Source organism: Stegodyphus dumicola, chromosome 12 (genome assembly GCF_044657685.1).
Source record: "Stegodyphus dumicola isolate Sdum_Otavi_A_Nest chromosome 12, ASM4465768v1".
In the NCBI taxonomy this organism is placed as follows: Eukaryota; Metazoa; Arthropoda; class Arachnida; order Araneae; family Eresidae; genus Stegodyphus; species Stegodyphus dumicola.
In genome coordinates this window covers 48915930-48942231 of record NC_140779.1, presented here as the reverse complement: position 1 = coordinate 48942231, position 26302 = coordinate 48915930, and the positions used below count along the sequence as shown (strand labels likewise).

Below are 26302 nucleotides of genomic sequence, written 5' to 3'. Positions count from 1 at the left end.
TGTCTGTCAACGTCAGTGTGATGAAACATTGGTAGATTAACTGTTTCCTTAATGCCTTTCACATTTGCAGAATGTCTTCTTTAGTTAGCGATTTCAATTCCAGTCTACTTTTTCATTCAAAATTCGAATAGTTTGTTTTCCATAGATGCTGGTACGTTCATTTTTAATGTAGGTTGGTTTCAGCATAAAATTTTCATTCCCGTCACACTTTGCAGACGTTAATGCGCTTGAAAGAAAAGGAATTTGTCTGATAATCTTCATAATCAATAGTTCTACTTAATTGATATCAGGGCTGCTGTTCTGATTAAATTTTAATTTCACCATAAATGCGTGTTTTTTAACTGAATCTTAAAAATTTTTATCTGATTTATACTACTATTTCTTGCAGAAACATAAAATTCATTTCTCAGATGCGGAAAGACATAGCTCTCTTACAACAGTTGGACGTGCAGTACATTTGTGACTTGAGATTAAGAGATCCAAGCAAAGATATTCCTCAATTGTATGTTAGTTTGAGATTTCCCTTCTGATCAAGTAAAGAATCCAACTCATGTGTTCTAATTCTGGTTTATTTTGCAGCTCTCATTCTAATAGTGCTTACAAGCAAAATTATGAAGTCTTCAAAACTGCACACTTGCCTTATCCAGGTGAGCAGCTGAGATACGTACCTGAATATTGATATAATATTTACATATTTTCCTGTCGACAGTGAAAATCCTGCCAAAACTGCGCCCACTATTCCGGTTGAAGCTTGAAGAAATATTGTTTTTTAGTTAGGGAATTCTAGATCTCTTTATTTAGATTATCAACAGATGCAAGCAATGAATATAAGAAACTTTAATAAATATGAGCTCAATCTTTGAGACAATCTGGCGATTATTAAGAGAGTCAATTACTGCGCAGTCCAAAAATCCTTATGACAATCCTTATGACTTTGAGACAATCTGGCGATTATTAAGAGAGTCAATTACTGCGCAGTCCAAAAATCCTTATGTCGCTTAAAATAGCAAAACCTTTCTTTTTATTATGGATACGAATTTAAGTGATGTTCTGTAGTACCTTTTACTGCGGCATTTTGCTAAATTCTACTCTTTAAATGTTTGTAGTGTGCTTACCAGTGCAGCTAGTCCCTTAACTTCAGAAATACTCCACACTTGCTGTTCTGCAGAAAACATGTACCACTTTCTTGATTTCCTCAATGCAAGGGAAAAAAAGCAGTTAATTTAAAACCTTCACAAAAAATAAATGGACTTTCTAAGGATCAGGGTTGTTTAAAAGAAAAGCTATCTTATACGAGTTTGACATAGCGAATATCCATAATTGGAGCAAAACTTCACTATTTAGTGACAACTTTTATTCATCGAAAATAGTCGACGGAAAAATACCTAAGTACCGATTAAACTTTCTCGTGAAGCTAATTGAAAATTTAACCCTAAAGAAATACTTTATAAATCACCGTTTAATACTTTGTCTCAATTAGGAACACTCATTCACGACTGTAATAACATAAATGTGGAGCAATATATCTCAGCTTATTAATGGGGCAGTTTTAACATATACTTACAAATGATAGATAAGGATAGTTCTTATCGACATACCTATATTAAAGTAATTTGCTTACAAGATTCCAAAGTACTTTCATTGTCAGCTAAGATTTCCTAAACGTTTTCTGCTTGCCCACGTGTTTTCTCAGCTGGATAATAAGAATTAATAAATTTTGAACTGTGTAAACATTACCTCTGGATAAAATGTCACTTTTTCTGATACAACATTCAGAAATAATTAAATTTAATATGTTATGAAAATTTCAACTCCGTGCTTTTTATTGTATCAAAATTATGATTTTGGTGTGCAATATTAATCAAAAATAGTTATGTATACGTATGAATTTTACGACGTGAATATATTCTTATTAGTATTAAGGAAATAACTTGCATTTATGGGATTTGAAAACAAGTATTGCTGTTGTCCAAATATAATTATGCTTATCGCATGATTACTCTGAAACTGTTGGTCAGAATTAGAAATCTTAGATCAGTTGTACGAAATCCATGCTAGTATAAAATTACTAAATATTATGGTTCTGGCATAAAACTTTTAAAATTACGTTTAATTTAATTTTAAAAAAATCAAGTTGATTTCTTAAATTTTTCTAAGGTAGGAGTCTAAAGGTAGCAAATACAGTATAAAAGGACATAGAAATATGTATACAGAATTTTCTAATCACAATCCGGATGGTTCTAAAGATATTGAGCTTTAAAATGTACCGAATCTTGGACATATTTTAATATTTTAGACACCTGAACTCTTAAAAAGTTTAAAAAGAACCCAGTTTGTAAGGATGGTCAGGTTGAGACAATATATTAAAATACTGTAAAAGAGACAACTCCTCACGTCTCAAACGGAGTGATGGCTCGTGACAGTCAACATAAAGGCTCTGCACAGGAGATGTCCTGAGGGCTCCAGAACAAATCCGCAGAGCCTGATGATGAACAGGATCGAGTTTTAACAACACTGAAGATCGGGCAGATCCGTAAACAACTGAGCCGTAGTTCAGTTTAGAGCGAATTAGAGCTCTGTAAATGCGAAGCATGGAGCAACGCTCTGCATCCCAGGAGGTGTTCGCCAGGACTTTTAAAATATTTAAAACTTTGGTACACTTTTTTCTCAAGTTTACGACATGAGGAAGGAAAGTCAATTTTCGGTCGAACATCACCCCTAAAAATTTTACTCTAGGTGCATCTGGAATTATAGACCCATTGAGGTATAATTCAGGCTCAGGATGGAGACCTCGCTTTTTACAAAAATGCACGCACACAGTCTTCTGTTTTGAAAACGTAAATCCTTGTCTTTTTGCCCATTCCTGGATCCTGTTCAAAGCGATCTGGAGCTGCCTCTCTACATGTCTCATATCCGCACCTCGACAGCTAATTTGTAGATCATCAACATATAAAGATCCTGAAATGGTGGGAGGAAGTTCTTTTAATACAGAATTTATTTTTAGGCTGAACAGAGTTACACTAAGCACACAGCCTTGAGGCACACCCTCTTGCTGTTCAAAAATATCTGAAAAAACAGAGCCAATCCTTACTTGAAAAGTCCTAGTATTCAAGAAATTCTGTATGAAAATTGGTAGGTTGCCGCGGAAGCCACTCTCGTGAAGATCCCGAAGTATACCGTATCTCCATGCCTTATCACAAGCTTTCTCAATATCAAAGAATACCGAGACAAGGTGACTTCTTCTTACAAAAGCTTTTCGAATGGATGTCTCTAAGAGGAGCATATTATCTACGGTAGTCCTCCCCTTTCGAAAACCACTTTGATAAGGCGATATAATATTATTCTTTTCCAAGAAGTAGACTAGGCAGCTGTTTACCATTTTTTCAAACAGCTTGCATAGGCAACTCGTAAGGGCAATTGGCCGATAGTTGGAGGGATTCTTTGGATCTTTCCCTGGCTTAGCAATAGGAATTGCAACAGCTCTCCTCCATGCGCTGAGAAAAGTACGCTCCTTCCACACTCTATTGTAAAGCGTGAGAAGGGCATTCAGTGACTTTAGGACAGGTGCTTTAGCATCTCGTAATTCACGCCATCAAGGCCCGGAGAAGACCTATGTGTCTGTAACAAAGCTCTCTTTAACTCTAGCACAGTAAAATCTCTATTATAAGGCTCAAAGTTGGAAGAGTTGAAAGCGATGGGATTTTTCTCAGAGCGTTGCTTGATAGAAAGAAATGCAGGTGAGTAATTTCGGCTGGAAGAAACGGTAACAAATGTCTCACCAATAGTATTCGCAGTTTCTTCTATACAGCTAATCATTCGGCCATCTTTTTCCAAAAAGGAAAGTGAGTGGTCCTTATATATTCCGCATGCTTTTCGAACTCTTTCCCAAACCCGCTTACTAGGCGTAGAGGATGTTATTGACGACACATAGGAAATCCAAGAATTTCTTTGGCTCTGCCTTCTTACTTTTCGTGCATTTGCTTTGGCTCTTTTAAATACTATAAGGTTTCGCAGAGTAGGAAATCTACGAAAAATACCCCATGCTTTTTTCTGTTTTTTCAGTGCTTCATGACAGTCGCGATTCCACCATGGTTTCGAATATTTTAGTAGTTTTCCTGAAGTTCTAGGAATGGAAAGCATAGCTGCCTGAATAATAGTATTAGTAACAGCTTCAACAGCATCATCGATATGCACATCTTCTACCATTTGATCTGTGAGCTCTGCAATGGAAGAGGAATTCAAATATGAAAAAAACCTTTTAAATCGAGAAACTTAGAGGTATTTTTTTTGCCATAACTTTAGCTCTAGAGCGAGTTCTCACTTGAGATTTATTTCAAATTGCTTGTAACCTAATTTTATTATTAACAGGATGAAAAATTTCGAATATTTAAAAGCAACTAATCCATTAATGTCCCACGTGTGTACATTTGCTCTGAAAGGAAAGTTAAAATATCCAGAAAATATAATAATGAAACAATAAGTTCATAGTTGCTTGCAATTTGTTGGCAGTTATAAATTACTACTACTACTACTCAGTGACCTAGCAGCCCTAATGGGCTGCTAGGCCACTGAGTTCCCGAAATCCCGAAATCTGCTTTCTTAACCGTGGGCCCCGGGTAAGCATATGCCCAGAACAAGTGGTCAGCTTAAAATCGCAGGACTTCCTGTGTTTAGTCCCCAAGCGAACATGGTACTGATTTTATCAACCCAAGTCATGGAAATCAAGAGGTGAAAAGCTGAGTCGAGCTTGCCCAGCCCGGGAATCGAGCCCCGGACCTGTTGTGCTGCTGCGCGATGCGCTAGCCCCTGAACCACCGGGCCTCCAATTATAAATTAAGTTGCAAATAAATACTATAATTAATAGATAGAAAAGAGTACTTCAAAACTTTTCTCCGCACCTCTTTATCCGAAGTCCCTCCCCTTAGGCAGATAGCCCTCGAGGCTTTGCCATAATTAAGTAACCTAACCTAACGAACCCTCGTGAACATTGCTATTACTGCAACGAACTGCTTGAAACTCAAACGTTTAATTGATTTAATAGGGATGCATTATTGTAACTGCAAAAGAGAACTTTCCTTTACCTTACTCAACCGACGTGAACAATTCCAAGAACTGTATTGGCGTATTTATCAAGTCCATTTGGTATCCAATTTAGACACAAGTAAATCTGTTATTTCATGGTCACCAGTAAATCTATATAAATTATTCACAGGCTTAAGTAATCTCCGATTCGTTCCAAACTGTGATTATTGAATGAAGTGATTTAGAAATAGATGCTTGGTTCATAAAAACTCTAATAATATATTCCCCATAACTGCGAAAAATATTCTTTTAACTGTTAATCCAGTTTAATTTTGATGATTGACGGCAACTTCAACTTCATTTGCGGAGCTTTTGCAACTACTTTTCTGTGTTACCTCACCATACCACAGCATCCTAAAAGCTGGCAGAGTAAGGGACACACAAGGCGAAGACCGACGTGTTATCAATTTCAGCGCAGAGTCATATGGTATAACCCAGAGTTTACTCTCAAATTACTGATCTGAAACAAAAATTAGTATTTCCTAATAATTTATATAATTTAATAACGTGCGTAATTTTACTCAAGAATTTGAGTTTAGCAATTATAGTTTCTGTATCATTAATAACTAAGATACGTTTTTACTAATGTTAGTTATGCACTTTGTTATAATCACTTACTTTTCTTTCTACAGCTATCACTTTTTTCAGCAACTACCATATAGCAAGAAACCCTCTAATAATGTTCGACTGGAATTTGGTAAGTTTCAATTAAACTTCGAGTATTAAATATTTGAAATAAGATTTTCAATTTCGCTTAAAAATGTGGCATTTAACTTACACTGGTGTGCAAAAATTAAGGACGAGATGGTTTTTTCAATATAACTTTGTACAAAAGCTTTCCAAATCAACACATTTAATACCGTAAGATCCCCAATACGTAAGGTCATGAGTAATGTAAGCAACACTTACTAAAAGAGAAATCAGAGGGATAAAAAGAAGCTTTATTGAAAAAATAGCATGGAGCGCAATGCGACTGAAGGCCGAAACATCCCTGTGATGGGTGTCCAGCAAAAAACATCCGGTCTTTAATAGGGGATATGATCTCCCCTGACTGCTAGGCAGGTTTCGCAGCGTCTGCCCATGCTGAGAATGAGGGTGGCAATGAGTTGTTGAGGCATTGCTGCCCATTCGTCTTGCAGCGCCAATCGAAGCTCCGGAATCGTTACTGGTGGTAAGGTACGAGCTGCCAAGCGTCTGCCTAGAAAATCCCATACATGCTCGATGGGATTGAGATGCGGAGATCGTGCCGGCCAATCCATGCGTTCAATATCCTCACTCTCTAAGAGCTGTTCGGCAGCTACTGTGCGAAGACATGGTGCATTGTCGTCCATGAAAAGGAACCGCGGACCCATAGCGCCTCTAAAAAGACGCACATATGGAAGAAGAATCTCGTTACAATAACGGGTCCCGTTGACTGAACCTGCGTCGAAGATGTGAAGGTCTGTACGACTACCAAGCATGATGCCTCCCTAAACGAGAACACCGCCACCTCCATACCTGTCCCTTTCAATGATGTTCGAGGGATGATTGCGGCTTCCCCGCTCTCTCCAGATGAGTATGCGATGAGAATCGCTACTCAGACTGAATCTGCTCTTATCTGTAAAGAGTACTCGTTCCCATTCATTGTCTTTCCAATTCCGGTGTTCGCGGCACCACAGAGAACGCCTTCTCCGATGGGCAGGCGTTAGAGGTACACACCGTACAGGGCGTCGTGCAAACAGACCACCACCGTGCAGTCTTCTGGCCACGGTAAAACGCGATATCGGTCGTCCAGTCGCCTGTGTCGTGTGTCTAGCGATTTCTCCCGCTGTCTGCCGCCTGTTTCTTCTGGCCTGTAAGGCAATATACCGGTCATCTGCGGGTGTGGTTCCTCGTGGACGACCACTACTAAACCCCCGGATAGCTATTCCTGTAGTTTGAAATTGTCTCCAAAGTCGTGAAACGATGCTGTGAGTAATTCCGAACTCTGCAGCCACACTTGTCACAATGCGGCCTTCCTCCAACTTCCTAATGATTCGACCTCGCGTAAAAGCAGCCAGATGTCGTCTAACAGAATGATTATTCTCCATTTCTCGCTGAGGCAGCAACTCGGTGTGATTTTAACTGCTATACGGCGTGCAATCTCTTTGCCAGAAATACTGATCTTACACCGACAAAATACTTTATACTACTCAGACACTCCCTCATTACGTCTACCTGCATATCTGCGCATATGGTACCGTACATCACCTTACTTAATCTTCTGATTGGTCTTTCTGTCCGCTCTGCCTCTTCGTTCAGCTGATATGCTAATTTTTCGACTTCGTCCTTAATTTTTGCACACCAGTGTACTGCTCTATTTAAATACTTGATCAATTTATTTCTGCAGACTAGGAAGACTAGGTGATAGTTCCTTAGTTGTTTTAGCCTGTCTAACCAATGAATTATGAAATATATTCATATCTTCTAACTTTTATTAATCGAAATACCTCTTTAAAGTAATATCGACAGCTTAGATTGTTTTAAGTGAATTTCTAAAGTGAACTGATAAGTCCATAAATTTGAATCTCTTTAAGCTATGTAATTAATAATGAAAATTGAACTTAATTGCAGTATTTTAAATTATAAGGTGATTGTCGCATATTTTTATGACTATTTCTCACGATTCCTAGTTCAGTGCAGTGCTAAATACTTTCAGGTATCTCCACGCTTTGAAGTGGCATTGCCTGACATAGACTATATGACACTTTATCAAGTAGACTTTACAAAGTACCAGGTAAGCAATTTAATTTCATGCAGGTTTTTTAGTTTATTCGGGATATGTGCGTATAGTTAATTAGAAATGAAATCCATATTTTCAAAAATCTCAATTCCGAAAGGAGTACGTTTAAACAAATCAAACTTTCGGTGTACTTTTAGCTAAATTATACATGAATAAAATTTTGCATGGATTGCAATATTTCAGCTTCCCGTTCTTTTCGCAAAATTCTAACAATACTTCAATCTGCTGAGAACATCTGTTCCTAATTTTTCCATGATATACTTCAATTTTTTTATTCGAGCTGGCATTATTTCAGACATTGCAGTGATAACAAACTAAAATCTTTGATTTAATCATTACATTAACATAGTCTATATAAACACATTTCTCTCAATTTTCACTGATTACTAGATAGTTTCATTTCTTCAAGGTACTTCTTCGAGTACGTTCATTGGCGAAGGCTGTCAATTTAGAGTATGAGTATCAACGAAGTCATTTCAGATTACGTTACAGAAGGAGGAATTTTTATTAGCTCGAAAATGAAAGCAAACTTTCTGGGTAGCTACGCTTCTATCAAGACTTAAAATTTTGATGCTTTGTTGGTTATTACGGCACGCAGCCGGAAGATTCACTTTTCCTGCTCTTTCCAGATTCCTCAATGAGTTTCCTCGGGGTCCTGACGTATATAAAAGTCCAAAGATGGAGCTTGTTGAGATAGCCTTGTAAAAGAAAGCGAACCTCTAAGCTTATCGGTAAGTCATCTGTGGCAGCTGCGAAAGGACAGTGAGGTGGTAGAAGCTGGCCTGAAACACATGAAGAGGTTTGTCGAATCCGAAACATGGTGAGCTTGCAAACTACTGTGCAATACGAAAAACAATATTAAATTTTAAAAAAAGAACATTAAATAAAAATTCTATATGCAATATAAAATTGTATGTAAAATATGAAACATCTTTTCTGACAAAACAGCAATTAATTGGTAGTGATTGCTTCTTCAGTAAATAACAGGAAGAAATAATATGGGATAACCTTTGTACAGCAACAGAATTTGAAAACTGCTCTTTTAGGGGCAAAACAATCAAATACAGAGTTTGCTGGCCTCTGGTAGCCAACTTTAAATTTTGTCTAAAATAACTGAATTTAAATAGAGTAAAGAAAAACCTTAGCTGTCAACATGGCTCCCGCCAAATTTCTGAGAAACAGACAAAATATAGTTTTACTTGAGCCTCCTGATGCTATAGTTTAATATATGCTGAGGACATAAAAATTAAAGTGCATGTAATCCTCCGATTTCAGTTTCATTTGAATTTTTCAGCAATGTCATAGCTGATTTTCAGATATTCCCTCGTTAAATATTGGTACAGTTAGCAGTATTAAATTAGGATAAACAATGATGTCCGAGATGAGATGTTCTCTGTCTAGCTTTTTATAGATTTAAATGTCTCGAGAAATTTCTATTAAATTTCTGCACATCGAGATTTCGTAAAAGCGAAAGAGAATTACTGTTATAGCTAACAAAGTAGTCAATTACATTTCTTCAAATAAAATACAAATTACGAGAATCTTTTATTCAATGTTAAATTGGGATGCTCCTGTATTTTAATTTTCCTGCGTAGCTTTCTCTTAATTGTGTTTGGTGCTGCATTGTACGAGAAAATAAATCAATCTGACTAAATACAAAATTCGTAATGCTGCTACCTTCCCAAGGCCTGCACATCCCGGGCAGTGGTCCCTCGACAAGAAGGCATATTTAAAACTAAAGTATCAATACAATAATAAACATTACAATACAATAATGAAGAACATAAAAAATAATTGCAAGTGTACTTGATATTAAATCGAATACAAATCAACAAATTCCGTGCATAAATTTACAAATTTAGAAACCAAGGACCATAGTCTTATTATAGATTATGTTATATACACTACGTACATATACTTTGGCCATAGTAAGGAGATATCCTGCTGTAATGGATGACTTTAGGCTTAGACTTCGATGGCGGATCCGAACTACGATGTCGTTCAGCCCGTTTAGGACTGTGTATCGACCATACCAAGGTGACTAGTTTAGGACAGTCCTTTCTGTCGAATGTGATTCATCAACCACACCTTTTCTTCGTTGAATCGATGTCCTGTACCTCACGTGTCATATCGGATCTTCATATTCTCCATCGTTAACTCTGTCACATGCAATATCGTGCATTTCTTCAAACCAGGACGCCTATTCTATGATCACTGGATCTGTCTACAACTTGAGCGAACACTATTAACTAAACAAAACATCAGACAGCCATCACAACTTATCGGAGAAAGTCATTCTGTGGTCCTCGGTTGGTTGGTGGGCGGGTGGGTCCATTTGACTATTACTGAAAGGGGGGAAAGCTTCAAGGAGCCTTAGACCAATCGCAGCACAGACCAGTGACGAAATTTATAGCGCGCGCTGGCTGAAGTTCTAGAATATTCTTTCATTGTTTCACTAACTCGCACACTGCATTTGTAGTTCGAAAAAAATGGCACACAATAGTATTATGACCAACATCCAGCAGAATATGCTGCTATGTTATGTGAAGGAAAATCCTGTTTTTTAAGAAGAAAGTTAACGCAGGAATTTAGGGCTAAGAGTGATGTGGGATACCATGGAAGCAACGGTAAATAGATGAGAGTAAATGAATTAAGCTTACTTAAATCGTTTTAAAAATAAACAATTTTAATCATTTAAATTTATAATATGATTAATTTGCATTACAATCTAATAGCAAAATAAGTTTTTTTTTTTTTTTCCTTCCCATGCTTACATTTAAAACTATTTTCACGCGATTTACAGTTAATATTAGAAAAATATTTCCTTAAGTAAGAAATTACAAAGAAAATATTTCTTAATTTTTCTTTCCTTTTCTTATTTTCTTTTTCTATAAAAATTATTTCTTTCAGGAAAAGAAATAAAATTCATTCGCTGTTACAGTATCGCCGATTGCTGCTGCATTCAACTATCACATACGCATCAAAATGTTTTATTTTAAATAATTTATTCTATAATAAACATAACTTAAAAAATAAGAATATTTTTTCAATATAAAATGTATATACAAAATTATACTAATCTATCCTGTATATGTGATTAATTACTATTTTTGTCATACTGTTACTTATACTTTTTTAATATTACATTGTTATTTTAATTTCTTATATGTATATAAGAACTGCTTATTTTAAATATTCTTTCTTTTCAAAAGATTTGCCCACCAACGGCCGAGCGGTAAAGTCGCTGAACACTGGTAGTTCGGTCTGAGGTTCGAATCCCGCGAACGGGCTGGCTGCATGGGCGTTTTCGTGGTTTTGCCCATGTGTAACGTGTATACGAGCCAGTTTCCCTTAGAAAGTCCTCCACGAAGGCATCCCTCCTCTTAGGCAGATAGCCCTCGAAGCTTTGCCATAATCACACACACACACACACATTTTCAAAAGATTTTATTCTGTGAAAATAATTAAAAGATAGTAATATTATTTTCACAATGCAAGTACTAAAATAAAAATAATCAGTGTAGGTCTCCTCCTAGTCAAACCCGCATTTCGACAGATTAAATAGAAAATTAATAATAATCAATCTTTCTTTTACAATATAAAAATGAGAACTGTGATATGAACAGTATGTATATATATATATATATATATATATATATATATATTAAGTTTGCAAAGAAACGATGATTTTCTAATACTAATACACTGGTGTGCAAAAATTAAGGACGAAGTCGAAAAATTAGCATATCATCTGAACGAAGAGGCAGAGCGGACAGAAAGACCAATCAGGAGACTAAGTAAGGTGATGTACGGTAGCACATGCACAGATATGCAGGTAGACGTAATGGAGGAGTGTCTGAGTAGTATAAAGCATGTTGTCGGTGTAAGATCAGTATTTCTGGCAAAGAGATTGCACGCCGTATAGCAGTTAAAATCACACAGAGTTGCTGCCTCAGCGAGAAATGGAGAATAATCATTCTGTTAGACGACATCTGGCTGCTTTTACGCGAGGTCGAATCATTGGGAAGTTGGAGGAAGGCCGCAGTGTGACAAGTATGGCTGCAGAGTTCGGAATTACTCACAGCATCGTTTCACGACTTGAGACAATTTCAAACTACAGGAACAGCTATTCGGGGGTTTAGTAGTGGTCGTCCACGAGGAACCACACCCGCAGATGACCGGTATATTGCCTTACAGACCAGAAGAAACAGGCGGCAGACAGCGGGAGAAATCGCTAGACACACGACACAGGCGACTGAACGACCGATATCGCGTTTTACCGTGACCAGAAGACTGCACGGTGGTGGTCTGTTTGCACGACGCCCTGTATGGTATATACCTCTAACGCCTGCCCATCGGAGAAGGCGTTCTCTGTGGTGCCGGAAACACCGGAATTGGAGAGGCAATGAATGGGGACGAGTACTCTTTACAGATGAGAGCAGATTCAGTCTGAGTAGCGATTCTCATCGCATACTCATCTGGAGAGAGCGGGGAAGCCGCAATCATCCCTCGAACATCATTGAAAGGGACAGGTATGGAGGTGGCGGTGTTCTCGTTTAGGGAGGCATCATGCTTGGTAGTCGTACAGACCTTCACATTTTCGACGCAGGTTCAGTCAACGGGACCCGTTATTGTAACGAGATTCTTCTTCCCTATGTGCGTCTTTTTAGAGGCGCTATGGGTCCGCAGTTCCTTTTCATGGACGACAATGCACCATGTCATCGCACAGTAGCTGCCGAACAGCTCTCTGAGATTGAGGATATTGAACGTATGGATTGGCCGGCACGATCTCCGGATCTCAATCCCATCGGGCATGTATGGGATTTTCTTAGGCAGACGCTTGGCAGCTCGTACCTTACCACCAGTAACGATTCCGGAGCTTCGATTGGCGCTGCAAGACCAATGGGCAGCAATGCCTCAACAACTCATTGACACCCTCATTCTCAGCATGGGCAGACGCTGCGAAACCTGCCTAGCAGTCAGAGGAGATCATATCCCCTATTAAAGACCGGATGTTTCTTGCTGGACACCCATCACAGGGATGTTTCGGCCTTCAGTCGCATTGCGCTCCATTCTACTTTTTTAATAAAGCTTCTTTTTATCCCTCTGATTTCTCTTTTAATAAGTGTTGCTTACATTACTCATGTCCTTACGTATTGGGGATCTTACGGTATTAAATGTTGATTTGGAAAGCTTTTGTACAAAGTTATATTGAAAAAACCGTCTCTTCCTTAATTTTTGCACACCAGTGTAGATTACGAAAGTACTATTCCACGAACAAACCCTCAGGCTTACATTCGTGGCTTTGCCCATGTGTAACGTGTATGCGAGCCAGTTTCCCGTAGAAACCAGTTTTAAATCGTAATAAAATTAAACACACACACACACAGGAAAAAAAAAAAAAAAAAAACACTGAAAGTTTTCAGGTTTTATATTACTCACAAAAAGCCGTTTTTTAACGTTTTGCGTGTTACCTTTATTTAACAAATATCATGTTCTTCGCACTCAAACCATAAAATTAATTTCAACAGCAATATCATATAATTAAAAAAGAGCATATCTTTAGAATTTCCGATACATAGTCTCGCGCGCTAAAGATGAAAATGTTTTTTTTTTTTTTTTTTTAATCTGTACAATCTTGCCATTGCTCGCTTTGAAATCGTTGAGTTTCTTAATCACACTCATAAATGCTTTACAAAATATGAAATAGATAATAAAACAAATTTCCAGTTCCAAATTTGGGCCTCCAGATGCCTATATTAGGATGGAAGATTACGTTATTCAAAATTTCATGGCTCTATGTACCGTTATTTTATCACAGTGCGAGAAACATTTATACATTTATGCAGATTCCTCATTATTTAACTTCTTTAAATGTAATACAGTGCGATAATATTTGGTGGCAACAATTTGAAACATTTCAGGTGAAACACCACAAAATGGCAAAACTAAATTAATAGCCCTTCTGAGCTAAAACTTATTTTTAAAAGTATCGCACTAGTAGTAGTACAGCTACTGAAAAAATATTATAAAGCTACTTTATATTTTTATAATTTTTATTTTACAGTAGTGTGAATTTCGCTTAATAATGAACGACATTCCTTTTTGTGTTCAAAGTATTGTTCGTAAGGTATTCAACTGTTAGATTTTAAAATAAACGTAATTCTTGCTGTACGTAAATCGAGTAGAAATTTATCGGATGTCTATATTTGTATTAAATGAAGAAGGTTTGCGTGCTTGATAAACTTATTATCTTCTACATTTTTAAAGCATATAATTACAATTTATATCTATAATTTCAGGAATAGTATAAATAACCTTTCTTTCAATAGAAATTACGTTCTTGTTTTCTGAATGTGGCTCCAAATTCTCTGTCAGTTCATTGCCAAAATTTATAGTTATTTTAATTTGCGATCTGAAATTCGCAATGAAAACATCTTCTGGCAGAGCAAAAGCATCAACATATTTTCTATAAATTCGCCACCGGTTCAGAGATCTACGATCGTATTCTTTATTTAAATATGAAAAAACAGCGGCGAAACCACATACATAGCCATTGTCTACTTGTACGTCAACTGCACAACCCTGATTGACGACGCGGAAACACTCTTTCGTGCGCTTTCGACAACTTCCGTACTCAGAGAATATAACAAGCGTCTAGCTCCTCAGATGCTAGTTTTCTTCTGATTCCTCTCTGATCATTTGCGCAGATTCACGCGCAGCGTGTTTACTCGAAGGAGATCGGCGTGGTCAAAGCCGATTTTTTTAAAATGCCATGCGTTTAAAACGTCACGAACTGGGAGCGCATTACTGAGTGTAAATTAATTTCTTTTGTTAGTTTTCTGAAATAGTTTTCTTTTTAATTGGTATACATATTTATTTGTTCAGATGTTTTACTATAAATCTTTACATAAAGGAAGAATTCCTGATTTATTCATTTATTTACCTACAGATCATCGCCCAAAACTATTAGAGATACAGATATCAAAACTTAGGAGCTTATTCCTTTTGTACCGAAGATGTCATTTAAGAAGCGATTTTTTAAGATTCGGTGGGCAAAACGTGTTTTTATGCTTTTTCATATAAGGAAGAAACAGATGTACATAAGGTTTTTGCTTTAAAATGTATGGAATATGAATACCTAAAAACCAATTTGAAACGTTTTCAAAATTCGGCCCCGAAGGGGGGAGGGAAACGTGTTCTTCACATATTCCTTCATACATCAGATATCCATAAGACAAACTTATGAATTATTGCTATAAAATGTAAGGAATACGAATAAATGCTGACATCAACATGTGTGGAGAGGGGGACTGATTGGCATAAAATACAAGTTTACATAATGTACAAGTAAGCCTTATTAAAGGTACTCATCAGGTATGTTAAGCTAGTTAGTATAAAAAACTTAAGGTTTCTATTATTTAATGTTATTAATAATTAAAACCCCCAAATAAGAATGTAGCAGCATGTGGCAATGCAAAAACCTGTGATGAGATTGTTACAATGTTCAGTTAATTTTAAACAATTCTACACATAATAATATGGCCAGTGCACAACATGTGAATGTACATGGAGTTGAATAATTAGTAAATAAGAAACTTGATAAATATTAAATAGCAAGTATTAAATAGTAGAAAATATTGCTTACTGTTCAAATTTGGGATTGACTCAGTCTCTCCATAATATATTTATCTACATTAAAACGTTTGGTAATAATCTATTGACTGAATAGTATAAAAGTCAATGAATGATTGATTGTATGGACAATATTTGGTACTGTTGAACTTGGGGGGGGGGGAAGGAAGACAGTAATGCAAGGAGGATGAAGAAATAGACTTACTCATTAATCACAGAATACATCAGCTTATCACGAGGACCTGAGGTAAAGGTTCAAAACCCTGTTCTGACCTTCTACATCTGTTCCTGATCATTTTAAGGAGCAGAGTTGGAATTATCTTATTATTAAAGAGAAGTTCTGAAGAATGAGAGACAGAGAGTGTTATATAAATAAGAAAAAAATATCATCTGTCACATATAAAACACTTATAGGCAGTTGAAAGAAGATGTTTTAGATGATAAAAATGGACAAAAGGAATTGTGAATAGGTACTAATGACTATTTTTAAAATACAGTGGCTCCCAAAAGTGTTCGTACACTTATGATTTTCATTGTAATAGGGCTCTATCCATTAATTAAAAGTAAACTTTCTGAATGAGATTTTAATAATAAGATCTATAATCTATTTGTAATAAAATTACATGAAATATTTTTTAAATATAGCAAAAATTTATTTTTAAGAAATTAATAATCAAAAAATGACAAACATTTTATCTCACAAAAGTCTTCGTACACTTCAAAAAAAATCTTGACATTATGTAAATATTTTCATTTTTCTTTAAATTAATATTAGTAGGATATCCTTTAGCATCCACAACAGCTTTTAAACGTCTGGGAATAGATTTTACTAGTTTTTTTTTTTTCCTACTTAATTCAAAATTCATTTTCGTCATCTATACTAAGTGGATAATTCATTATGTATTGTAGTTGTAGTATTTCTAGTGTGCTGATATAAGTAATGCATTTGATAAGTAGCAGTATTTCTAGTGTGCTTGCACATACTCCACCTACCTTATAAGGTATTTCTCCCGCCTTCTTGGTGTGGTGGTCTGCACACTGGGCGCATATTCCAGAGGTCCGCGATTCAATTCCTAGCGAAAGCATTGCTAATTTTTCAATCTATCTTGCTTCCAATGTAAAATTCTAATGTCTGTACAGTGGCGCTCGAACTAAAATGGTGTTAGATGATCGTCCTCTACACCCAGGATTTGGAGATTAGGTCCCTAGAAACCCATTCGTGCTTTAAAAGGGGGAGTATATAAAGTATTTCTCCCACCTTCTTGGCATGCCTTCATGGTGTGATGTGTATCCAGAGGACCACGGTTTGATTCCTGGCGAAGGCATTGAATATTTTTTATCTTGCGTGCTTCCAAAAAAATACCTAATATCTCTACAAACTTATGAATTAATACAGCTGCATATATATCAATGAATGCATATATTGCACTCGGTGCACTGTATGTGACATGTACAAGTTTTGTTACTTTCATGTATAGTGTATATTTCTGTATTATGTTTTGATGAAACAGACCACACTTCTCATTCTCTATTACTTATAAAATAGTGTTTCATTTGTTTTATGTCTGATTCTTAAATCCCAAATCTTACTTGTTAATTTACCTTTATTTGCTGTAATTAAGCGATTAATCATTTTATCTCTTACAAATCTCATAATACCATATATAGTGTTATCCAATCTCTTTAAATTTTTTCCATGAAGATAAATATATTTTAACGTTCGGTGCATTCGTTTGATGTGCATGTTTGTGTTAACACCACTGTGAAGTCTATAACAGTATGCCCAGCTAGATGTATTTTGTAAATAATATGTTTCAAAATTCAATAGTGTCAGGATCTTCTTTAAGTAATTTTATTGCTGCTTCTGTCAGTGTATGAAAAGTATCAATGTCTTGTTCTTCTAAGAGAGATCTAATAATTTTATATGTTTTTGCCTGTTTTTCCAACACCATTAATTTTTTTAAAAATTGTTTCTCCAGGCTCTATCAATATGCCATGCACAAAAAAGACTGTTCTGTAGTAAACCCATTCCAGACTCCCAAGCATTGAAAAAAGATTCAGCCATATCAGACATAAATATTTGTGGTTGTACTTGCCCAACGTTTTCTTTAATACATGGGAAAAAAATGATAGCACTGGCTGATCACATCGATTATAAATGAAAAATGCACACTGGAATCTTTAGTGCAAATCATCTATTGTAAGTAAAATTATGAAATCTGTATGCATTCACCCCATGTGTACCAGCAATACATATACAAGTCAGAACAAATTTTTTTCAGTATCTCTCTTTGTGCTTCTGTCATCATTATCAAAACAAAATCATTTCCTGTTAGAAATGAACATTGTGTACAATATTCACTCATGCTATGTTGATCCCTGGGTACAAAACATTTTCATGTTTAACAAAATTAGATGACAAATCGAAAGATTTTTTGATGTTATGTAAATCTTGTTTTGTAAGTAAATGAACGCTCTCAAGCCCAGCATCTCATAAAGAATTTCTAATTTCATCTAAAATATTATCCAGAGAAATTTTTGCTGCTATCTTTGATGCAATATTTTTCATTTCATCTGTTGTTAAAAATAAGTGACTTAAATCATTCCGATGCCCAATATGTATTTTCTGATATGACACTACACATTTGCCATCTGTATGTTCTGGTACTTTTAATGCAGCTGGGCAATATGCATTTATTTTATTGCTACCAAGGATTTTTAAGTGACACAAACCTTTACTTCTGATATAAAATTTCCTGAAGAGTGGCATTACACCATGTATATTAAATATGCTTACTCCATAAGAAATTTTGACTTCGTATTATTTTCAATTTCTGCCTTCCATGCCAAAAAATCATTAAATGAGTTAAATTCTAGCTCAGTATGATTCAAATCAACATCATGAACATTATTGAAATGAAATATTATTTCTCGCTTTTCAAAATTAGCATAACATACAGGACACACATAATTAATTACCTGTTAGAAGTATGAATTTTATTTTGATGATATTTCCAATTTTTTAGGTCACTAAATTTCAGATGGCAGTCCTCACATTTGTAGCTTGGTGATCGACCACTTTTTAAAGAATCATTAATGTAGTATTATTAAAGTGTAATGTGTTGGTATGGCATTTCAAACCTCATTTATTTTGGTACGTTTTTAAGCAATCAGAGCATACAAAATTAATCTCAGCCACACTAAAATTATTTGCACAATCAACCATAATATTAGAACTTAGTTTTCAGATGCTCAATTAATGTAGTATTATTGTAATGAAATTTATATGCATGGCGTTTCAAATTGTATCTATAGTTGAAAGTTTTAAACAATCACGGCAAAAAAAAAATCACTCTCAGCTATACTAAAATCATTTGCACAATGAACCACATCACTCACAACACAATCAGAATTATCACACACACCAGAATTGGAATTATCGCCCAAGATTACTCCTTCTTGATTTTGATTCGATTCAGACAAAAAAAAAAAAAAATACCTTCCGAGGAAACAGAAGTACCTGGCCCTGAAATGGGCAGTTTTTCTTGATTTTGTGCAGAAGATATAATAATCGAGGCAAAATTAAAAAAAAAAAAGAGCTGTATCAGCAATCCTACGCTACCACAGCAGAGCAGTGCAAAACGCAGAGTGAATAACAGTAAATATGAGGCGCCTTCAGGAAAATGACGACATGCGCAGTAATCTGCGAGATGTTCAGGGAGGAACCAGGAGGAAACTAGCGTCTGAGGGGCTAGACGCTTGTGAGAATATAGAATGTCGGGAAGACCTGTTTTTCACTAGTAGCGACATCTGGCGGCCCACAATTTGCTGTCGACTCTCGTAGCGTAGAATAACCGTCCGGGCCTGGAGATCCGGAGGGCGACCCAACAATAGATTACAATGTAATTGAAAGTCACAATCGAAGAGCATCTGGTTTAGGGCATATCCTGTACTCTCATGGACAGCATAGCTTTAAGCCAATGAAAAACGGTGGTAATTTCTTGTCCCAGTTCTGTTGGTTTCTGGAAATCAATGAGAGTTTCTTAAAGGATGGTTTGATTAAACCTCTCTACCATCCCGTCTGACTGGGGATGTAAAGTTGTAGTTTAAGTTTTGTCAATGCCGAATAGCTTGCAGAGTTGTAACCGATGCAAAATTTCTTCCTTGATCTGAATGTAACTGAAGAGGTACTCCGAAACTGGAAATCCAATGCTGTAGTATTACCTCTGCTACGATGACAACCTCTTGATCAGGAATAGGATATGCTTCAGGCCACTTGATGAAGTAATCAATGACAACGACGATGTATTTGTTATCATCAGCTGTTCGTAGCAAAGGTGCCAAGAAGCCAAAATCGATACGTTTAAAAGGTGCTCCTACGTTGTAACGTTGCAGCTTCACTCAGCTGCGTTTCTTCAGTCCTCTTCAACCTGCACAGGCATCGCAAGATCGGCACCAATTTCGCACGTCATACTTTGCATTACTCCAATAGAAACGCCCTCGAACTCTGCAAAGCCTTCATTATTCCCAAGTGGTCTCTTGGGCTAGTATGTAGTTCTTTAAGGACTTCGGGATCTCGAAAGTATTAGCTGCCATGGGAAAACGTTCCATCATCCGATTCGAATTTTCGGTACAAGACGCCGTTTCGAATATGGAACGAGTCCCAAAGCGCCTATTGTTTTGTCGTAGGACTATAGATCGAAATGTCCTACCAGCAGAGCAGTGCCTTTATACACCGACTACCAATAAGTATTTGGACACCTGTGATAGAAAAGAAAAACTAACTTTATTCAAAATCAATAGTTGGTAGAGCCTCCACGAGAGGTAATTACAGCGTGGACACTCCGGGGCATACTTTCCACAAGTCTTTGTATGAGAGCTAGTGGTATTTTCTTCCACTCGGCTTGGAGAAGACATAGAAGTTCCTTCACCGATTTTGCACGGGTAGTGCACCCCTGAATTCGGCAATGCAACTCGTCCTAGAGGTTCTCGATAGGGTTCAGGTCTGGATTCTGGGCAGGCCAGTCCATTCGATGAACTCCATTGACACCATACCAAGCCATGGTTAACGTCGAAACATGACAACTGGCATTGTCGTCCTGAAAGTAACAGGGGTCCAACCCGTAAAACTGCCACAACGTAGGAACCACATTGTCATCCAAAATAGTGCAGTAGGCATCGAAGTTGAGCTTACCATGAATAAGGATCAAGGGTTCTAGCCCATACCAGGAGAAACACCCCAAGACGATAATTCCACCTCCGCCGAACTTGGCTGTTGGCACAATGCATTCTGACAGGAGACGTTCTCCTGGTAGACGCCAGACCCAGACCCTGCCATCCGAACGGTAAATGTAAATGGTGAACCTTGATTCGTCACTCCAAAGAACCCGTTTCCACTAATCTACGGTCCAATTTGGATGTGCTTTGCACCACATTAACCGAGCAGCGTTGCTGGACTTTGTGATCAAAGGCTTATGGTCAGCAGTACGACCATGAAAACCAAGCAGATGTGCTTCCTTACGAATGGTGTTCATTGAAACAATACTACCGGATGCCTGTTGAAACTCCTCGCGGATAAGGGCCATCGGTTGGGTGCGGTTCTTCCGAATTTCTCTGGACAGCACTCGTCGGTCTCTATCTCCCAGTTTTGTTGGTCTGCCGACTCGGGGCACATTTCGACCATCACCGCTCACCTTCCACTTCTTAATCACATAGGCCACTGTCGATTTTGGGTAATTCAGATCGCTAGATATGTCCCTTAAGGATCGACCACATTTGTGACACCCGATAATTATACCTTTCTCGAAATCAGAGAGCACCGAACTGCGAGGCATCTTGCATGCGACTAAAGCCGATACTGTTTCCTACACGATATATACCGGCTGAGTCCGTGACGTACCTTAGGACCGAAGATATCGCCATTTGCATAGGTGTCCAAATACTTATTAGTAGTCAGTGTATTTTTTCACCTGAGGCAAAGCGGTAAATGTGTGCCCTTGTATACAATGCAAGATTATTTACTTGTGGGTTGGAAGAATAAATAAATAATACTAAATAATGTTTGAAAACATAACGATATACAATCACGCGCAAAATATATGTATTATTGCATATACATACGTATAATCGTACATATAAAAAATTAACTATATATATCTATTTGTATACTCATTAATGGTACCTATTTCAAGCAAAAATACCTCTTACAGTAATATTTAATTATAACTTTGTGGAATATGCAATGATTATTTTTAACCATTTTGAAAGGAAAAATATTAAAACATTACTTAATATTATTTGCAATTTTTCAAATAATATTAAGTAGTATAAATAAAACATCTGCTCAAAAATATATGGCATAAACTTTTCAAGCATATTTATAATTTTCCTTGCTTTTAAAGAAACAAAATCACTAATATTTTCAAAGTCTGTTTTAGCTCATGTTCTATAGAGTGAATGGCCATGTTTGAATGTTTTTCTTGGCCTAGTAAAGATCTCTTATTATTTTTCATTATTTTTAAGTTTGTTAAAGCTTCTTTCGCCATTAGCTACAGTAACTGGCAACGTTAAAAAATTCTTAACGCTGTTCCAAATTTGGATAGGACTGAACTAAATTTTAATCGTGAATTATTTTTAAATGTTCTAAGCTTGTAGCTGCTTTTGAGTCCGGAATTATTGAAATAGCGTGTTTTTATAAACTAGATATTTCTGACTGAATTTTTTCAGCGTTCATATCATTCGGCTATTTAACTGCTAAGTTATAGGTTGTTGCCTTTAAATTACTTCAATCTAATGACATTAATTGTTCACCAGTTAGAAACTGAAAATCGGAAGGTATTTCATTTAACTTTTCGTATCGTCATTTCAATTGTGAAATTAAAACGTCCAACACTTCTTTAAATTCTATAAAAGCTTATTTTTCTGAAAAACACCAATTTATATCAATTGATTCCTCACAATCTGATTTATTAACTTTCGTTTTCGTTTCTCTTCAAATTCTGATGATATATTCATCTCTAAAGCTGAAGTTTTACATTTTTCAAAAATGCATTGAGAAATACTTTCTCTCATTTCCTATACAAGACATAGTCTCTCTATTAAGCGTGCGGCTTTATAGACAGTGATAGTTTTTGACTGCAAAGCTTTATTTACGCTTTCGATTTCTTGCAGTATTAAATTACGCGCTGTAGAGTCATTATGTTAATTGGAAGCAGAAAAGATGAAAAATATGCAACCGCCTTCCCCGGGAACCGAACCACGGAACTTTGAAATACCGGCTCAGTGTGCTGACCACTACACCACGAAGGCACAGTAGGGAAGTGAGAGAAATACCTTATATACTGCCCTTTTTAAAGGGCGACTAGGGTTTTAAGAGACCTAGTCGCCAAATCCTAAGTGCGGAGAATCGTCATCCACAACCCTTTTAGTTCGGGCGCCACTTGTAGAGTCATTACGTAAATTGGAAGCAGAAAAGATGAAAAATACGCAACTGCCTTCGCCGTAAATCGAACCACGGACCTCCGAAATACCGGCTCAATATGCTGAGCACTACACCACGAAGGCACGGTAGCGAAGTGGGAGAAATACCTCATAGCGCAGATAACAAACCTAAAATTTTAAAATTGATTTGTTTCAAAATGCTGTTATTTTCATCCCATTGTGAAGATTTATGACTTAATGCCATACCTTTGAATAATCTATGCACTTCTGTTATTTGTAAATCTAATTCTTTAACAGCATTTGCTCTTGATAACCATATTGTATCCTTATGACCTTTTAATTTTGTTTTCCAAACGGACATAAGTGCATTCCATTTACTCGTTGAAGATACAAAAAATTATAAATCCTCTGCACATTGCCAAAAAATATCTACATACTTGAATTTGTTAAAGAGGTATTATTGCATACTAAATTTGAACTATGAGCCGAACATGGAATATATATATCTTGATCATTTCTTTGGCCAATAATGGTTTGCACGCCTTATTGACGCATAATCCAGCCGTCTCGTCCCCGTTATCATAATCTGGTTCTTGAACATTCTCAATTTCGAGGCTCTCAGTTTCTAACTTACAGTTTCATTTTCTAAACCACTACCAGTTTTCTTTTTTGTTTCTATAAAATCTATATAGCTTTCTTCAATAATTATGAATTCGTCTTTTATGTACACATATCTAATAATCCGACAAAGTTGCTAATGATGAGAAGCATCTGGTGTGCAATCAAATATTAAAAAAAAAAATTCGTTTTTTTGATCCTAGAACGAATTTCAAATCGAACATGATTACCTAAGAATAACATAAATCCATCTTGTACTTTATTAGACAGATAATAAACTGATACCTTTCTGTAATTAGCTATGTGAAAGGCAATATTTATATCATAATGACTTATTAATTCAATTAAATTTAGGAACGTTCTTGCTCTTGAACTGCCAATGATTTCATCCGTACCTCTAAGAGGTAAATTGTGTTTTACACAAAACAAAATGATGTCTAATGTAACGCGTAGGATATGTCGCCACTTTTATTTTTCTGATTCTACTGCTTTATGCAGGGAATCACCTATGAAATCACCTTCTTTAATTTTTTTCCAAAGCATTTCCACTAAAGATCACAATGAAGTTTTTGTGATCGGAAATTCGGTTTAAGTTTTTCCAATCTTTGAAACCTCTTTTAAGATTGGAAATAGCAGAATCTGTCTTACTTTTAGTAAAAAGACTGCATGGAAAAACAGAATAGCGACAAAGATCTTTTTGAATAAATAAGCCAGTTGCTATGTATTACTTACCCATTAAGACACTTCTTATAAATACCACAGGCACAACTGGGTTTTTTTCGATGCCGTCTGGGCAAAATTTGATTTTTAAATGTTTTAAATGATTTTGATTCAAAAATTACCTAAATTTCACTTTTTGTCATAAAAAAGTTAATAAAAATTTCTTGCTGAATGAAATTTACATAATGTTAAAATTTAAAAAATTTTAAACAAAAAGTATTAAGAAAATATTTTTTAAAAATTATCGCGCCATAAACTTCTTTCGACGTAGCATTTAATATTTTTGTTTGACTATGAATACGATTATCTTTTGAAACGCGTTTATAAACGCTTTATTTAGCTAATTATAGTGTTCTAATTTGCTTCATCGCAGATTTTGGATCTTTTACGTTATAAGAGATGTGCCAAACAGTTTTCTCCAGCAAGTTATATTTACCAACTTGATATTTTCAGTGAGAAAAACATACTTTCATTAATCAGTTCCTTTCGACCGCAGTAAAATTTGTCTTTAGGGTTAATGGTCTCAGTAAATGGAGAACAACGTATTGCCATACTTTAAAAAATTATTCACAATATTTACTTTAAAAACAACAATATAGTCATACGAGATAAGAATTTACTAAGCAACGCTAGCCTTCTAGAAATTGTGAAGTTCGAGTTCTTATTAACGAAAAATATCACATAGTTTAATACAAGCTATGGTTTCGTTACACAAAGTTTGCAATGTTGTTTTACAACAGTTATGTTATTAATGCATCAAAATCCATTACAATTCTTAATTTAAATTACTAATTCTCTGTGCATTGCAATATTAATGAAACCTGAGTATGGTTATTATACTGAAACCATTCCGCATTTCTAAAATTATGTGGACATGTTTCCGTCATTCTCTTATGTGCAATGAATTTTATAGTTTTTTACTTTTCTTTTTTTTTACTTTTAACACCTTTAACAGTTCCACAAATAATCCTCTTCGGTATGTTAAATTGCGATTTTCATTTTAAGCACTTGAAGAGATATTTTTGATCGCGGAAATTCTTCTTACCAATTACTCGGTAATAATTTCTACATATCTGGTCTTTCCATTAATGTTCACGTACAGAAGTGGACGAAGGGTAACATAGGCAACTTGCTCTAACAGTTTATTGTAGTGATCGGATTGACTGTATTTAGTCTTCTGTACCTTGAATATCAGAACATCTTCCACGAAAGCAACCCTTCTAAAGCGTGCAGTGTCGCGAGCATCATTATAATAGATTAATAAATGAAATCAGTCTTTAATATTCACAGAATCTTTCATAAGGTAAACTATCCACCCCCAACGAAAAGTTTATTTGAGCTTGAGCAGAAATTTATATGCCATCTAATTTAAATATGCTAATACTTTGGCTGTCAGATACTAGATTTAAAATTATGCTCGAAATATCATGGGATTTTTATTTCCTAACAATCCCATGATATTTCGACAATAAAAGCATAATTTTAAAATTAACAAGATTTAATGATACTTCATATTTTATCGTGCCTCATCAATTAACTCAAGAAACTTCTATGGGTTAAATTTCGCGATTATGGTAGATGTTTATCATTAATTTTTATTCACAGCAACGAGTATTTCTTAAATTATTTTAGCATATTTTTTTAATATATTCTTATAACGATCCCGTTACAGTCAACGGAACAAAACTAAAATTTTTAAAAGATATTTGCTACGTCAAAATCAATTAATTACATTAGAATTAGCCAGAACAGTTTGTCTTAAATCTTCCACAAGGTACTCAAAGTTTTAAGCCTCCTTTTTTAGCTCTCTAAAACTGAAAAAATTATTTTATTGCTTCATTATAAACAATAGAATTATTTTAAAAAATTTATCTTACCTTATATCTTTGCATAGCAGTTGACAAAGAATGAACCAATTTGTTTAATCCTTCAGCGTCTGCTTCAGAAATAACTTTAAATGAAACAATCCATACAGTTCCCGCACAACATGAGTGTGAATACAAGCCAAAAACTTCGATTCAAGCCCCTTGTTTGTTAGAAAATTCT

General features: G+C 35.8%; 1 protein-coding gene and 1 long non-coding RNA gene across 2 annotated transcripts in view; one reads left to right on the top strand and one right to left on the bottom strand.

Annotated features, from left to right (window-relative positions):
* Nucleotides 1-8634, top strand: part of LOC146993564 (uncharacterized) — a 17206-nt gene extending 8572 nt beyond the window's left edge. The window contains exons 3-7 of the mRNA XM_085827709.1: nt 389-502; nt 580-647; nt 5715-5779; nt 7760-7837; nt 8473-8634. Coding sequence (XP_085683835.1) covers nt 389-502; nt 580-647; nt 5715-5779; nt 7760-7837; nt 8473-8484 — 337 coding nt within the window. The 3' untranslated portion in view covers nt 8485-8634. The remainder of the gene's footprint in view (nt 1-388; nt 503-579; nt 648-5714; nt 5780-7759; nt 7838-8472) is intronic.
* On the bottom strand, nt 8153-26302 carry LOC146993563 (uncharacterized). Its single transcript, XR_015044425.1, has 2 exons — nt 26134-26302; nt 8153-8679 (listed from the first exon to the last, which is right to left on the bottom strand). It is a non-coding gene; the product is annotated as an uncharacterized LOC146993563 (long non-coding RNA).